At 45.4% G+C, this 16,732-nt stretch overlaps 1 protein-coding gene across 6 annotated transcripts in view; it reads right to left on the bottom strand.

Moving 5' to 3' along the window:
- Positions 1-920: 920 nt before the first annotated feature.
- Positions 921-16,732, bottom strand: part of LOC147024007 (5-hydroxytryptamine receptor 3A-like) — a 132,274-nt gene continuing 116,462 nt past the window's right edge. For all 6 annotated transcript variants that reach the window (XM_085890152.1, XM_085890154.1, XM_085890153.1 and 3 more), the window contains exons 5-9: positions 13,956-14,125; positions 12,971-13,131; positions 12,586-12,796; positions 6,428-6,616; positions 921-2,571 (exon numbers count right to left, since the gene is read on the bottom strand). In XM_085890152.1, coding sequence (XP_085746278.1) covers positions 2,447-2,571; positions 6,428-6,616; positions 12,586-12,796; positions 12,971-13,131; positions 13,956-14,125 — 856 coding nt within the window. In that variant the 3' untranslated portion in view covers positions 921-2,446. The remainder of the gene's footprint in view (positions 2,572-6,427; positions 6,617-12,585; positions 12,797-12,970; positions 13,132-13,955; positions 14,126-16,732) is intronic.

Below are 16,732 nucleotides of genomic sequence, written 5' to 3'. Positions count from 1 at the left end.
GCGGAGCGGAAAATTAAGGATGCGGCTGCATCAGCGCCGGCACCAAGCCAAATAACAGGACATGGCTCATCAACTGCCCCGGTGTCTAAAGCACCGGGGCAGGAGTACTCTAATACCGGGAAAGTACCATTAACTCCCCAACCCCCGGCGTACCAACCGCTGGGGCTATCTCAGCCAGAAACACAATATCAGCTGTTTAACCCATCGACCGGGCAACCATCTGGGTCCATATATCCCACGATCCCAGGTAAGGATTATGATGATATATGTGTGGGGGAAAGCAAAATACAGTAGCTCGGGGAGCGGCGGCCCCCACCCCTTTGTATCCCATGCGAGAAATTGTTCCAGCCACGCAAGCAATAGAAGCGGCGGAAGGGGTCCCAGCTGGAGGCCCACATGCCGCTGCCTTGGTATATCAACCATTTAAGGAACAAGAATTGAGATCGATGCGTGACCGAGTTATGGAATGTCGAAATGAACCACAGACAGTTCGTGATTTGATTCCCCAATGGATGGTGACACACCGGGATGTTGTCATTGTGTGCCAGGTGATTCTCTCGCCTAGAGTGTGGAGAGAGGCCAGGAGGGAAGCAGACTGGCCAGCCAAGAAGGGGCAGAGTGGGATGGGGAGGTGAGACAGGCAGCTCAAGATAGGCTGTATGATGCTATCCAACGTGCGTTGAAGCCCCCCAACTTTGGATTGGAATAGAGTGTTTGCTATTCAGCAAAAGCTGGGAGAAAGAGCTGGAGAGTTTAAACATCGGCTGATACAGGGTTTCCGAGCACATGGGGGAGTCCCAACAGAGGGAGAAATTCCCCAAAGGTTGTTGACTAACTTCTTAATGGAAGGCTTGCACAGGTTATTAATAATTCTAGAAGTTGCTTGATCTATATTGCAAAATGCTCCATCAGAGATCCAAAACATTTGACAAAAGTTTGGAATTTATTACAATGGATTCAAACAGATAACACACAGTTCATGAAGCAACGATAAGCAATTACCACAGTCCAAAACTACACCAAAAGAACGAGCAAATATCTCTCACATCCATTTTTTCCCCCAGCAGCCCTCCAGTTCACACGGAAGACGATTCCTCCCCTTCACCCACTTCCGCTTTTGAAATATTCATTGAACATTCTCGTAGCAGAATTGTGATGCGAAGGTCGTGTGCCAATCGGCAGTCAAAGCACAACGCGTCGGTCGTGTTGCTTTAGAGTGGTGAAGAACGGTTTTACATCAATGTGCGCCAGTCAACAACCCCCTCTGTCTTCCCGGGTAATCCAGCCCGTAGGATGACGTCACAATGTGAGACACAATTCGTTCGGATAACGTAACATACTGGAACGTGCGCTGGACCTCCGGAATACTCTGAAAGCTCTTAACGTTTCCGAAATGAAAGCTGCCCATGCGAAATGTCAGACGATGTCATCTACTCCGATTAACTTAAAAACATGTTAAGGAATAAATTAATGTGTTATAATGTTCACTGTTCAACATCAACAATTTTGATACAGACATGCTGTACAGCAGGTGCATTATCATTTGCCGGAGCATTCATTGCTTCCAATCGTTTGTCTAAACCAAGTTAAACTGGAGGGGAGATCTCCGCAGGACATTGCCCTGGACCACCACCGAATAGGTGCAAGTGTGCAGAGACCACATGGATTACCACAAGTCCACACCAACATCAGTCCGAGACTGCGCTGTTTCTGCCTCGGCGGCTTCATCAGAAAGATAAAACACAGATTGAATGTGAAAATTGTGAAAAGAAACCCGAAAGCTGAAGGGCTTGGTGAATGAAAGTGTGCCAAGATAAATACCTTCACTGGTGAATATAAATATGTTATGTTTAAATCAGAAAATAAATAATCACATCGACTGTGATGGGGATAAAAGAAAAGAATCATGCACAGAAGATGAAGTTTAGAAAAGCCTCCCAGGACCGAAGATTGTAAGGATTTCGAAGGTTTGGCGTTTCTATGCTTGAGTTCCACACGTACACATTCCTCTTCTCAGATCAGGTGCTTATAGTTAAGCTCCAACTTGATGACGAACGTGTGGACGTGGAACTTCGGGAGTAAATACACTGAGACTTCTCGATTTAAAACCAACAAGTCCTTGAGCAACAAGTCATCAAAGGAACAAAATTTTCAACGAAAGGTTCAATGCAGGTACGAGTCCACCCCATGATCCCTTCCAGGTACACCGCAGGCTCTAAATCCTATGCAGGAGCACAGAGGAATGCGACAGAAAATTTTGTTTTATCATTAAGTTATAGGGGTGGCAAGGAAGGGAGTGACCTCATTCTTTTCTCTCTCTCAGCTATTCCTAAAAGTGGCATATCTTGTTTATGTAAGTTGAGGGGAACAAAAGGAACACTGTAATGAAGTCATGTGTGTTTGGAAAGGTGTTCATGAAACCAAAGTGCTTTGTAATAAAGAGATCTTATGACAATGCCCATGCGAGCACGAAGCCAACAACCACACAGATAATGAGCACCAGGTAGCAGAGGGTGAGGATCTTGTCCAATTGGTACGCTTTCTCCAAAAGGGTCATACCCTCTCTTGGGCCTTGAGGGATTTGAAAAACAAAAGATAATATGTTAGAACAACAATCATCGCTCACTATGCAGAAAGATCTGTTTGGATCACAAATGTGATCTACTGGCTGCAACGATGAGCTCTTTGGCTTTGTACGGAACAGATGATGAGCTGAGAACCTTTTTACAGACACCTGTCAAAGGTATTGGCTGAACACCACTCTTCCCTAACGATTGTACTTGTACTTCAGCTAGATAACCTGCCTGTCAATTATGGCGAAATGTCAGAATTAAAGACGAGGAGGTGTGGCACAACAGTGTGTTGTTTACAGGTGTGGGTGACAGCAAAAGCTAGAAACAGCAACACCAACACAACATAATAATGAAAACTAGAAGGGCAGGCGGTCGAGCGCACACCTCCGCCATGTAATGCCTGATCCACGAGAACATATCGGGCCCAATACATTTTAGAAATATCATACTATACAGTAATGTATCGGTTTTGGACCTATCTCTCAATGGTGAAGAATCACTCACAATGTTCAATAATTCTCATATCCAGATCTGGATTAGGATCTTCACCAAAATCGAATCAATTAGTCATGGTAATACACCCAACCTGTCTACCTCGTTTCGTCCGAATCTGTCCACAACTTTTTGAGATATCGTGCTATATATCGTTTTTGGCCCTATCTCTCAATGGTGAAGAATCACTTTAAAAATTCTAGTCGTCAGATCCGGATCCGGATCTTCACCAAAATCTAATCAGTTCGTCCTTGTCACACACCGAACCTGTCCACAAAATTTCATCCGGATCCGTTCACAACGTTTTTGAGATATCCTGTACACAAACAAACAGACAGACAGAAAGGGGTGAAAACATAACCTCCTTCACCTTCGATGGTGGAGGTAATAATACACTAACAAACAAATAAATCAGAAACAGAGAAAGCAGCACACAACTAAATTTCCCAACAACATTCAACATCAAAATGGATCACTCATGGATGTGAAAGGGTGACTTCAATATAACAGGGGAAAGGACATGACCGTAGTGTTAACAGTTGCTGTAGATATGTAAGTTTAATGTTAAGATGTTTTCAGAGGGGTGTTCAATGTGTTTGATAATCTCCGGATTTGTCTTCCTCGTCCTTATTTACACCTTTGTCCATCCCTTCATTGAAAAAATTGCTTTGAAATGTGAAAATGTGCCAAGGACACTGATGTACACCTGTAATGGCTGATAATAGCCTCATTCCTCATCCGCTGGTCCCATGTTGTATCCGACTAGGACCTAAGAGGTAGTGAACTAGTTAACGGTTAACCGCATTTAATGAGGGTCAAAGCAAGGCAGGCCACCTGGAAGCAGAGGTCCCAGTTGAGCAGCTTGGAAGAGCTGAGAAGAGTGGAGAGATCATGCATGTGCCTCAGGAGGTCACATCTCCAGAACATCATTCAGAGAAGGGTTAAAAAAACGTTTCCGAGAAGAGAGCACCATCAAAAAAGTTGAGTTGTCAGTGGTGAAGACGGTGGAATCTGGAACTGCTTGATTAGGGTCTGCTTTTTCCGATGAAGTCCGGGTCAGAAGATTGCTCTTCAGAGACCGTGGAACATGCTGGAGTGCCACCAAGGAGATCATGCTGGACCAGAGAGTGTGTGAGCATGTCCACTGAGGTATGGAGAGCCAAAGCTTCAGCTATTGGCGTGAGTGCAGTTGAGCCACCACCTCGTATATAAGACAACGTGTACAGCTCGGATTGTGACTGCAATGCTGTGGAGCACAGGAACGCTCACAGCCACTAGAAAGATTCTGGTGGAGTATCATGTAAACTGACATTTGCATGTGATGGGTGGGACCGAATGAAGCACTTGAACAAGGATCAGGTACTCAATCTGGCCATCCTATGTCTGTTGTCCTTTCGCTCAGTGGAGGGAATTGGTATACAAAGGATGATGGAGTAATGAGGAAGGAACTAACACATAGGGACATACAAACAAGACAAGGGAACCATTTGTTTTGCTGCTCTTGTTTGAGTGGCTCACTGTTTGTCTTGTACTGCCTTTGTTTTATTATATTTTTGAGATGATTGTGCTGTGCCTTTATATGCCACTTGCTGGTAGTTTGAAATACTGATTGCATGAGTGCCTGATCTTCCCTTGCCAGGACTTTTAGTGGTTCCTCGTATGTCATTCTCCAGCTATATTCACACGCATAATCTATACTAAACAGTTTGTATTGATTTTCTACAATTCTGATCTCTCATAGTTTTGCTGCTCACATGAAAACATTTAAAGCGAGCAGGGGCTACCTGGCGCTGCCTTTAGGGGTGTGGGGGGGGGGGGATTAGTGAGGATGCCTGGCACTACCCAGATGGGAAAGCTTTTCCCGGCAGTGGTTTTGGGCCGTGTTGGACATTGAAAAGCTATGGAGTTATGGCCTCATGATGGTTACCTTTTGCCTACAGGTTGGCGTCAGCCCTACCTGACTCCAAATCTCAATATATATTTTATAGCGGCATTTGGTGGCCTGAAAATGGACGTCAAGTCCAATGTGTAGTAGTTTACAACCTTACCCAGAACCTGATGTACTAAATTTGGGGCCTCTAGGTGCTACGGTTCAGCCGTGAAAGGCAAACGCACAAACACACAAACACTTGAAAATATTTATAGGATGAGCTAGGCAGCAGGTAGAAAAGTTGTTGGTATTGCGATGATTGTCAGCATCCTTGGATATTAAATGAGGCCTGACCAAGTGCTCGTGCCAGGTTCCTACGGACATATTCTGTACAAATAATCTGAGGTCCAAGACGGATTGACTAATCCAAATTTTCTCGGAACCTATTTCTGTTCGCACGCATCTCCTATCTCGAAATACCAGATTTACTCTGGAATCCGGACAACTTTTCTGTTTGAACACACCTACCTTCAGGTTTTATGAAAAGGAAGCAGTTATTTTAGAAAAGCCACCTGGAAATAGTTTGGTTGTATATTTATTTACTTACTTACTTACTTACATGAGTGAAGCTCATGGAAGAGCAAGGTGGAGCTGATCGTGAGACAAACATCAAAGGAATTAACAAACAGCAAAAGAGGAGGAAGGGAGGAAATGATGAAACTCCCAAGTAAGATGGTTGAGTTAGGAAATGTTAGTGGGGCAATAAAATAATGGTCCAGAATTGGGGGATGACAAGAGGTGGTGGAGCACGAGTTGCTTGAAACCCTGGAGGGAAGATTGAGACAGAGCAGACTCTGAAAGGTGCTTGATAACTGGTTTTGTTAGCCCGTCCACCTGCACAGCAGGAAATGGGGTGTGTGTGTCCAGGCCAGAACCTTTTTTCAACATTTGAGCTTTTGTCATCAAATTTTCAAGAAACATTTATTATGAGAACATTGAGAACACTAATTGTTAAATTTTACTGTTGCTTTCTTCAAATTTAGTTTGAGTACAAAGTGGACGCAGACAGGCTTTGCATTTTGGGAACGATACGAAGCCGATGGGTCAAACGGAACGGTCCAGAGCTAAACCTTCGGCCAACTCTTCTCAGAGAAACTGATGACTATCTCCCAATACCATAGAGTCCGTGTCAAATCACTTATGGTGGAACTTTCTGAACTTAGATCTGTTAAGCTATTGGAAATAAGAATCTCAGTTTGGCCTCAGCATTGATCGATATAAAAGATGCTTTCCCAGTTTGGTGTTAAATCATAGAGATAAACTTCAAGGGGGTGTGGGGTCGGGTCAGCTGGTTAAATCATTGTGTATGTTAGGTGGGGAGACATCACATTCTCCCAATAGTTCATACGTAATAAACAAACATGTCTATCAAAATCATTTCAATTGCTGTACCAAAGCAATAAATCCAGTTACCTGGCTTTCGCAAACGTACCGTTGTCAGCACTCGGTGTCTGAGTTAAATCAGTGCTCATTTTATAGGAAGAAAATCCGAGGGAAGTGAACAGCATGGTCCACACTCCACCTTCTGAATTACCGCGGTGTCCGTAGAGCACCCGTAGAACGAGCACGGTCTCCAGGAGGCTGACTACAAGCAGGGCGATGCACACCACAAAGTAGACATCTGTAGGTCACACCAGCAGGAACACACACACCAAGGATGCACAGGTATGCTTGTAGGTTCACTATCATGTTATAGGTAACAACAAATTCTAATATCGAGGATCAACTGATCGTGGGTATAGAGCTTGTGTGGAGGTGAGGACTTGTTTACTGAATAGATCAATCATTAGTACATGGAGGAGAGTTGATGAAGTAGAGGAGTCATTTACATCAAAAAAAAAACAAGGAAGAGGTTTCACCACATATAAACCTTCCTCCTTTTTAAAGTTTTTTTTTGTATACCTTGTCGAGGCTTGTATGAGAGCGAACACACAATGCACAGCAAGGGGGGGGGGGCATGAGACAAGAGGGGCGGGAGTGGAAAGGACAAAACAATGAGGAACAGAGACATTAGGAGATCTGTGGAACGGAGTGGGATGGGGGCAGGGAACACGGGGGATACAAGATGGACACTACAGGGACTTTCAGGAAGGAAAGCAGGAAATTTGAAGGAGGTGGATTAACGGGGGTAAAAAAGATCAAGGATTTGGATGGGGGATGATAAGAGGTGCTGGTGAACGCTGTTTTGAAGGCTTGAAGGGAACAATGGGATTGAGGAGAGTGAGGGAGTTTATTCCAAAGGAGGGGAAAAAAAGGAATGAAAGAGTGAAAGTGAGCAGTGATTCGTGATTTTGGTAGTTTTACCAGAAGGGGGTTGTTGGCGGACTTTTAGCGCCTTGCGGAAATATGGTGGGGACAAATCACAGACAAAGTGGGGGGGGAGACCAGAGAGGAGACGGAAGAAGACAGAAAGACCACCGACCTGCCTGCGGTGAGGGAGTGAGAGGTCCAAAGACTCAGCCTCATTGCGGGAGATGCCAATGATGTGGGAGATACCAACCAAGGTATTCCTCAGCATTCTCTTCGTTGGACAGGAAAAGATCGAACATCTTCATTTTGAACTAATAATTTAAGGAAATTGTCTCATTTGCTTCACTAGTTCACGGTTTTATTGTCATGAAAAGTCAATCCAGTCAATTTCGAAATTCCTGAGAAAATAATAAAATGAATTGTTTAAAGGTACAATGGTGTCGTCGCAATAAAGCAACTACAGTATCTATTATATCATGCGAAGTGTGGTGTCTGTCCGTGCGTTCACACGTTCGGCTGTCTCGCGTTTCCGGCGGCCGCTTCCGGTGCTGCTTTTGAAAAGCTCCGCATGCAGGCAAAGATCAAGGTTAAACCAGAAGAAATGAATTGTACCAAACAAGATACATTTTAAACGTGTAAATACAACATGGAATCACCGTTTGTTTATTAACGGTGCGTAAACAGAATACCTGGTCTGCTAAGCTGTCCAGTCTGGGTTGGAATCTCCGCCTAGCTATTCACTGTCATCCCGGTGTTTCACAGATGTGTGTGCTGTCTCTCCGACGGACGTTAAACTGGGTGTCCCGTCTACTGACATTAGTTGGTGGACGTTAAAGATCCCTACGGTGTTCTTCGCGAAGAGTGGGTGAGTTATCAGTGGCACCGTAAACAAATTACAAATTCCTGCCTGAATTGCTGGGAAAGCAATGGCAAACCACCTAGTATAACCCTTGCTCAGGAAGGTGCTTCGGCAGTACCGACGCTCTGTAAAGAGTATGTTACATCAAATCGTCGATGATTATAATAAAAGAGAAAGTGTGTCAGTGTGTTGTCTCCTCCATCATTTCAAAACCATGAAACCGAGCAGCCTGAAACTTTGCTTGCAAACGAAGAAAACTCCAAGGAAGTGCAAGAGTGAAAATTGTTTATTTGGTTTAATTAACACACCCCCTTTGAAGATTGAAACTGAGTGAAACCAAGAGTGCAACACAATTAACCTTTTTAAAGTCCATGAAATAATTTAAATTGATAAATTAACTGAAACGTTTCCCATCACTGGGGACAGACAGTCTTGCTTGTTTTCCCTGTCACTGGGGAATGGCAAACCGACGGGGACTTTTCCGAGTATATTGTTCTTACAAGATAAAGGTCGAACATATTACTTTTGTAATGGGAAATTAATAATCTTTATGATTTTTTTTCTCTCTCTCTCTTTTTATAGAATTAAGAAACCAACTACGACTGCCTCATTAACGGCCCTGGTTTATCCCTTTCGGTTGTCGGGTCAGCTGGGGTTCGGGTTAGAGATGATTTTTGGCACAAGTCTTTTTCGAACTGGCTGGTGAGACCTGACATTGGCTGATTTGGGTAGGAATTTGTAATTTGTTCAGGGTGCCGGCAATAACTCGCTCAGTCTTTGGGAAAGACACTGTGGGATTTTTTTTTTAACATCCATCAACTAATGCCAACAGACGAGACACCTAGTTTAACGTCCATCCGATGGATGCCACACCTTGTGATGCAAACCCCTGCTTATGAAGCACTAATCAGAAAATCTAAAGTTGAGTCGGGAATCAAACCCAGAGAAGACAACTCAAAGGAAAGTGCACTACCACCACACCATACTGCCAACCCACGTGGGTGCTGACACGAACTGTGACTGACGCTGAAAATGGGAGAATTATTATTTAATTTGTACATGTTCTCCAAAGGAAGTCTCGTGTCAACTTTGATCTGCCCTTATATGATTATATCAGGAGTGAGAAGCCACAAGGACCATCCATCAAAACTTTACTTTGATCCGTCTGTGTGGGCCTGTGGAGCTATTCAGCCATCGTTGGCAGCCATTCAAATTTGATGGTCGACATTCTTCTTCTTGCGTATGGCGTGCACAGCCTACAGTTTTAGGTCAAGGGTAGACATCCAGGCCAGGGCAGCATCAGTTACTGTGTGGATAGCTGTAATGCCACCAGGGAAAAGCCTCAATGAACAGTCTTTCACGATGTGTGGGATGGTCTGGTCTGGACATCCACAGTCACAAGCAGGGCTCTCTGTCATCCCCCACTTATGCAGGTGATGGGCTGTTCTTGCATGGAGGGTGCGGATTCTGTTCAGGGTTAGCCATTGCTTGTGAGGGATGTCAAATCTGGGTGATTTCACTGTGGGGTCTGTGATGACATCTCCGTTGTTGGTGTTGGCATCTGCCTAGGCTCTGCGCCACTCAGTCTTGGAGTCAAAGTCTTCCAAGGATTTAACTGAAGACCAGAAGGGTTTGCGGGACTTCAGGCGCATGTTGGGCAGGTTATTCAAGACATCATGGATGGGAAGGTCAGGGTTAGCCTCGATGGTGCACAAATCCTTCAGCATCCTCTCCCTTCTGCGTCTGCTGGGAGGGGCGATATGAGAAAGGACAGGGAGCCACTGCAAAGGTGTTGACTTAAGCGTCCCTATGATGACCTGCATTGCAGAGTTAAGGACAGTGTCAACTCGTTTGGTGTGGCAGCTATTAGCGCAAGCTGTTGAGCAGAACTCAGCTGTTGAATAGACGAGGGCTGGGGTTGCAGTAGGAAGAGTATGTGCATTGGATCCCCAGCTGTTGCTTGCAAGTTTCCTGATGATGTTGACCCTTGCTTTCAGTTTATTAGCCACCCTCTTCAGGTGTTCACGATAGGTGAGGGTACGATCCAGGGTGACTCCAAGGTACTTGGGAAATTCCTCATTCTTCACCGGCTTGCCACAAAAGGACACTCGGAGCTTTGCATTGGTGAGCCGATTGCTGAGGTGGAAGGCAGTGACAGTTATCTCAGATGGGTTTGGGCGAAGTTGCCAGAAGGTGAAATATTCCTCCATCCCCTTCAAGTCTTGGGTTAGCACTCTGCTGATATCCTCAAGGGCAGCTCCCTGGTAGGCAAGGCAAGGGCATCTGCGTATGCAAGCTTCCTGGACGAGGTAGTTGGCATGTCACTCACATAGATGTTAAAAAGTAGAGGAGCTAGGACAGAGCCCTGAGGGAGACCATCATTCAGGGTCCTGACAGTGTTGGTCTCGTCCCCGAGCGAAACCCTAAATCTACGGATGCTGAGGATGGATGAGAGGACGTGTAAAGTGGTTTGGTACTTCAGGATTCTGGAAGCTTTCAGCAACAGACCATGTTTCCACATGGTGTCATAAGCTGATGACAGATCAATGAGAGCAACACCAGTTTTCAGGGCACGTTGGAAGCCAGCCTCTATATTGGTAGTGATGGCAAGAATTTGATCTGCACAGCAGCTTCTGTCAGATCTAAAGCCAGCTTGTTCTCTGGGCAGAACAGGTTCCACCAATGGAGAAATCCGGGCAAGCAGGAGGTGCTCAAACAGCTTGTAGGATGTACACAGGAGGGATATGGGTCGGTAACGAGCTGGATCATCCGCAGGTTTCCCAGGCTTGAGGATAGTGATGACCTTAGACTCTCTCCAGGCCTTAGGGATAATTCCTGTAGAATTGACATGGGTGAAAAAAGCAGCCAGCCAGTTGCTTCCTTGGAAACCAAGGTTCTTCAGAAATTCCGGGTAGATCCCATCAACTCCTGCTGCTTTTCCAGCTTTAGTAGAGGACAGGTCTTTGTCTACATCAGCTGGAGTATATGGATTAGAAAGTGGGCTTGAGGATGGTGAAGAAGAGGTGGACTTGGTCAGACTCCTTCTCACTTCTTGTTGGGCATCTTTGGAAGAGGCGACCTTCGAGTTTGCCAGCAGGCGAGAAGCTACAGCATTTGCTGACACCTTGGGGGGGGGGGGGGGGATGTACCAAGTCGGAGCAGCTGAACCAAGATGACGAAGGAGAGTCCAAGCCTTCCTGCTGGAGTGTGTAAAGTTCATATCATCTACAGTCTCTTGCCAGCCATGTCGCCTTGCTGCATCCAAGGAATCTAGATGTTCTGTGGCAATATCTGGGTCGCCTGTGGCATCATACTGCTTCAAGAGATCTTCTGATTTAGGGAGCCAGCAAGGAGTGAAGTTTTCGCGAAAGCCTCTAAGAACATTTTTCTTTGCTGCAGCCTTCAGGATCAAACAGGACTTGTAGTTCTTGGGAACAGGTTCAAGACTTATGATCTTTTCCTCCACTTCTTGCGTGTAACCTTTCCAATCTGCTTTCCTGAAGTTCCAGTGTGGGAGAGGCTTGGATGAGATCACTGGGATCTGTTCACCGAAGTGGATAAGAGCAGGTCTATGTTGGCTGTAAGCGAAGTGTGGAAGGATCTTGCGTGACGCATGGAGGGGTAGGCCATCGTCAGTTTTCGATGTGAAGCAGAGGTCTGGGTTGTTGTCTCTTCTCCATCTGCTTGAGTAGAATGTACCTGTTTGCTTGGCATCATGAGGGAGGTAGCGATCATTGTTAGATGCCCACACATCCAGTAAATCCCCATTCTCATCTTTGGTTGAGTAGCCCCAGGATGAGTGATGGCTGTTGAAGTCCCCTGCATGTACTTCTGGGTGGTGGAAAGTGGGTAGCATGGAGGCAGGCCACGTGACTCTAGGGGGTTTATATACATTTGTGACAGTGATGTCCCCAATCCTCACAGTAGCAGTGAAGATGTCATTGGAGCAAGATTCCTCAAGAACACAGAAATCATGTAGGTCATGACTCAAGTAAGTATCAATGCCGTATTTTTCGTGGCATACAGCAACAACAAGCTTGAAGCCGTAGATACAGATCTTGGAAGCACATGAGGTATTGGTCGACATTAGAGATCCCCCGATACCTTTCAAACACAGGTGGCCATTTTATGCTAGTACAGTCATCATATATTTATTATCATTTACAAAACGAAGTCCGAGTAAACTGCAAAGTGCCATATATTTCTCTAAATCTTGGCTTTTATGAAATAAGTAATGACATAATCACCATTTTCCATGTCCGATGCGCTTTAAAAGCTCCTTTCTTTGTTGAGATTTTTCTGCATGATGTTTACATTTCTTCTTGCTGCAAAGAGTTCATACTTTCACACCCTTATCCTCGTTGTATAGGAGTGAAAAAGTACGAGCTCTTTGTAGCAAGAGGCCAAGAGTAACATTGCAATCGCCCATGTTTGGACATGTTTGGGTCAAGGACATGTTTGGGTCAAGATACAAGACGTACCTATGAGTGGAGTGCCTTGAGCAGTTGCAGGGAGGATTCCAACAACAGTCGTGAGAAAGACGAAGTACCCCAACAAAATGGTGACTTTGAACGAAACACGCTCCCCACACTCCGGGGGCAGCAGGAACCCCGCCAGGTCGACGACCATGAGAAGCAAGCTTGGAACCAACAAGTTGACCACATAGAACAAGGGTCTCCGTTTGATGATCATCTGAATGGGAAGGTGAGATAAAGAAGGTTTACAGTGATGGAAAAGTTTCATGATCAGTTCATCTTTTTTCAACACGACGTTCCAAAATCACCTCTACGTGTCGGACATTGTCAACATGAAAATGACCGACAAAACAGAATGCATTTGAGACAGAAGTACGGGTGTTAGACTTACATTGAAACGGTAAAATGAGAATACGATTCCGTTGTTGTTTGCAACCTCCTGCATGAGTGTATCGACCCCGAGAAGGCTCCATTCTCCTCCACTCACGAACACAAGGCGATCATTCTTCAGCTCCTCAACCGAACGTTGCAAGTCAAGATTCACCTCTGCAGCTAAAAACCGCACGACCCAAGAGTAGTCATTGGAACTGTGCTCTCTAACGAGATGTTTGATGCACAACTCGAAGATAGCTCAGATGAAGGCACATAGTCACTGGGTGACTTCAAATTCTGTCTGACTTCCCACAAGTCCAATGCTTGGTAGACCTATTTCACATTCTATAATCATTTATTTCTCAAATGGAATTTATAGGTTTTTGCTCTGCCTTTCCCGAAAACACCTGTGTTTTGGGCTGAAAGGATGGCCTAGAGGTATGCACACTCACCTCTAAGCCATCTAGCCTGGGTACAAATCCCAACGCAGCTATAAACTGTCATCCTGGAGTTTCAAAATGGAGAAAATCAAGAACAGCTCCAGCACTATTATGAGTCACATCTTCCTGGACGAACTACTGTTTGTTCTTGTCTAAGTCCTCATTCTACAAATGCAGTACAAGTCGTTTTGAAGCAAGGCATGGCAGCAGTGTATTAGAGGTATTAGACGTCCGATTAAGTTTAACTTGGAAGAAATGAGAGTGCACCAAACCATATTGTTTTTCAATAGGCACCGAACAGTTTTCCACAATATGCACCTCATATATGCTGTGTACATATATACGTATGATGCAATGTCTGGAGCAAACAATCTTAACAAAGGGAACGATACGGTCATCATGCTGTAGGCCACCCTGTACGACATCCTTTTGGAAAGTTCTGACTGCAGCTAAAACTACCCACCACATCAGCAGAAAATGTACACCGAGCATTTTCGTATATCTTTACTCGACGTGCATTTCGACGTTAGCATTGGGAATTCTCCAGCAAAACAAATGTCACACCACTGTAGGTCCAAGGTGCGAAGGTGAGGGAGCAGTTCTGTTTATCAAAAGGGAAAGTGAAGATGTTCAAGATGCATGACGTCACAGCACGGAGAGGTCGCAGTTGAGAGACATAACCAGATGCATTGACGTACACATATGGCACATCCTCAGATTTGTCCTCCTCAACTCTATGGAGTGAAAGCACACATTGTAAATGAGACAGGTTAAAATATCACAGTCAAACCGAACCCTTATAAACATCAAAATGACCATAGTTCAGAGAGTAGTATAGATGTGAAACATGTTTATTGATCTGCCTGAAGGGTTTTGGACAAATCCTCAAGTTTCAGGTTCATAATGTCTTGTCCGTGCAAAGATCCTATCCACATGTTTCCTTATTCTCATCTAGGATGTGAACAGTCAGGGGCGTATCTCTGGAAAATAGCGACTTTGGCAAGCACTGAAATTGCACCCCTGTCCAAACATCTGACACCCATCTTTTAGATAACTTTTCCATAATATCAGCTCAAAAATACAACCCAAGCTCGTTAATCTTTCAATTAACAAATTATGGCACTACATGAAACTTACAACTGCACCTTCCTTGCTTTCACTGATGTAAACTGGTCTATGATGTGCTCAAAGTCAGTTTTTTTTCAGTTTCTTCTCTTTCTACACTCAGCAAAACAAGATCACAGAGTCTGCCTTGACCCATGGAAGCAGCTGGCGATGGAAACTGTTATGGTTAACATTATCTGAATAGCAATGCAAAGATTGAGGAAGATGCTCTCATCTCCATACTTAACAATAAATTCGAGAAGTTCTTTAGGTCTTGATATTTTCATGTTGGCCCGACTTGATAGCAACATTCTGAAATCCAAAATTTCTTCATATAGCTGCTGTCCATCAACATCAGAGCTGTACAATTCGCCCAAATTTTCGCATTTCTTCTTTAGGTCGTTACTGTCAGCGCTGTAACACAGTTCCTCGACATCGAGAAGGAACCCAAACTTGGCGTCAGTGTCATGCAAATGAGCGAGCCTTTCGTCCATTTCTATGTGAAGACGGTCGAGTGTTCCCTTCATGACTCTTTCCATTTTCTCCTTGGCTGTTAACCCAGCGTCTCTCGAGTTCTCATCAGCCATTCGTCTTTGACGTCTTTCAACTTCATTATTCCATTCTTGACAAAGACCAAGTCCTGCTCAGTGCCACCCCCCCCTTCAAGTGGCACCCAGGGCATGTGTCATACCTGCCCATACCTTAGGTATGCCACTGTGAACAGTGCCACATATAAGAAGCATTTTCACACCTCTCATCCATATTTCTTGTATTTCCTATATTTTTGTGATTCCGATTTGCATCCAGGAACACAACAATGATGGTTAACCATTCGGAAATTTACACTCGTACGTTTAAATGCTTCAAATTATGTTAAAAAGATCATTGGACCGACAAATATTGCACGAGCAACGGCAGGTTAAAGGTGCCCCGGCTAGCGGAAGAGTCACTGAAAACGCACACACAGCGCATGCATGAAAGGCCGCGGTTGCGTTCGTACGTCACTTCAAAAGTCTGTATTGTTTGGTGCAAATGCATAAAATCACTTAAAGTTCACTGTAAACCCATCAGTCAGCAAAATATGATTAGTCGATGGACCCAAAACAATTGTAATGTAACTTCGTATGATGGTGTTTAAATACGAGATATTGTTACGAATTCTGGTCCGCCCGGCGTGCGATCGGCCACGTAACTCGAATCGCGACCGCATCATCCACCGGAATGGACAATTCTGTCGTGACCCTCCCGGAACAACGCCGGGAGCTAGTCACGGGTGGGTCTTTCGACCTCACCACAATCGTGCCAATTGGCCACCCGCGCAGGATAGGGTTGTTCGCCAAACTCGACCTACTGAAGTACCTGCGCGAGTAGTTAACCGGGCGATCGTACCTCGTCGCAGGCCAGCCTAGGACACGAACCGCTTAAGCGGTCCATTCCGTGCTTCAGGGATAACCGAGTGGTGTTATCGCTGACCTCGATGGATGTGATTCTATTTACTGGGTGCTTACACCCGTCTACCAATTCCTTCCGTGATGCAAGATGGCACTTTCAAACAAGGGAAGGACGCAACGAAACGGGGAACAGTTCAACAAGCACATTTATTTCGCAAGCACGTATTTCCAGCCATACAGTGAATCATGCACGTATGTACAGTCATACAGCGAATCATGCACGTATGTACAGTCAAGCAAGCAAATGAAGAATTTACCACAAATAAAGTGTCTTTATTTCACACGCACACTTCGACAATTCCACTTATAAGACGGCGCCACCACATGCATTTACACAAAAAGCAAAGAAAAACCACCCCCAAAGACAAGGATGGCAGACAGGTCCGTGGACCAAATGTACGTGGAGCCTGGATGAGCGGCCAGGCCCACGAGACCGAAGGGTCCTACCCGTGCCCTCGTGGCGCGACGGTGGGCAGGTCGCGACGTCTACTCCCCATGGCCTTGCATGGCAGCACCTGTCCTCGGGCACCCGGCTTGGTTGGTGAGCTCTCTCTCTCTCTCTCCGGCGTTCTCCACCCGGACGCGCAGGCTCGTGCTACACAGCAGGTACCACGGTTGGGAACGGACGGGGTTACCGGCGCTCTATCAGCGCGGATGCTCGGTACGGGGGGGGGGGGGAATTGTTGATGCCCGGTAAGGGGGGAGGAAATTGCTGATGCTCCCTCAGCACGTCGATGCTCGAGATGGGGGAATTGTCGATGCCCTCTCAGCACGTCGACGCTCGCT

The sequence above is a fragment of the Eptatretus burgeri genome, chromosome 7, assembly GCF_056783735.1.
Source record: "Eptatretus burgeri isolate ZD-2024b chromosome 7, Ebu_testis_v1, whole genome shotgun sequence".
Taxonomy (NCBI): domain Eukaryota; kingdom Metazoa; phylum Chordata; class Myxini; order Myxiniformes; family Myxinidae; genus Eptatretus; species Eptatretus burgeri.
Note: the sequence above shows the minus strand (reverse complement) of the source record. Positions and strands in the feature narration are given on the sequence as shown.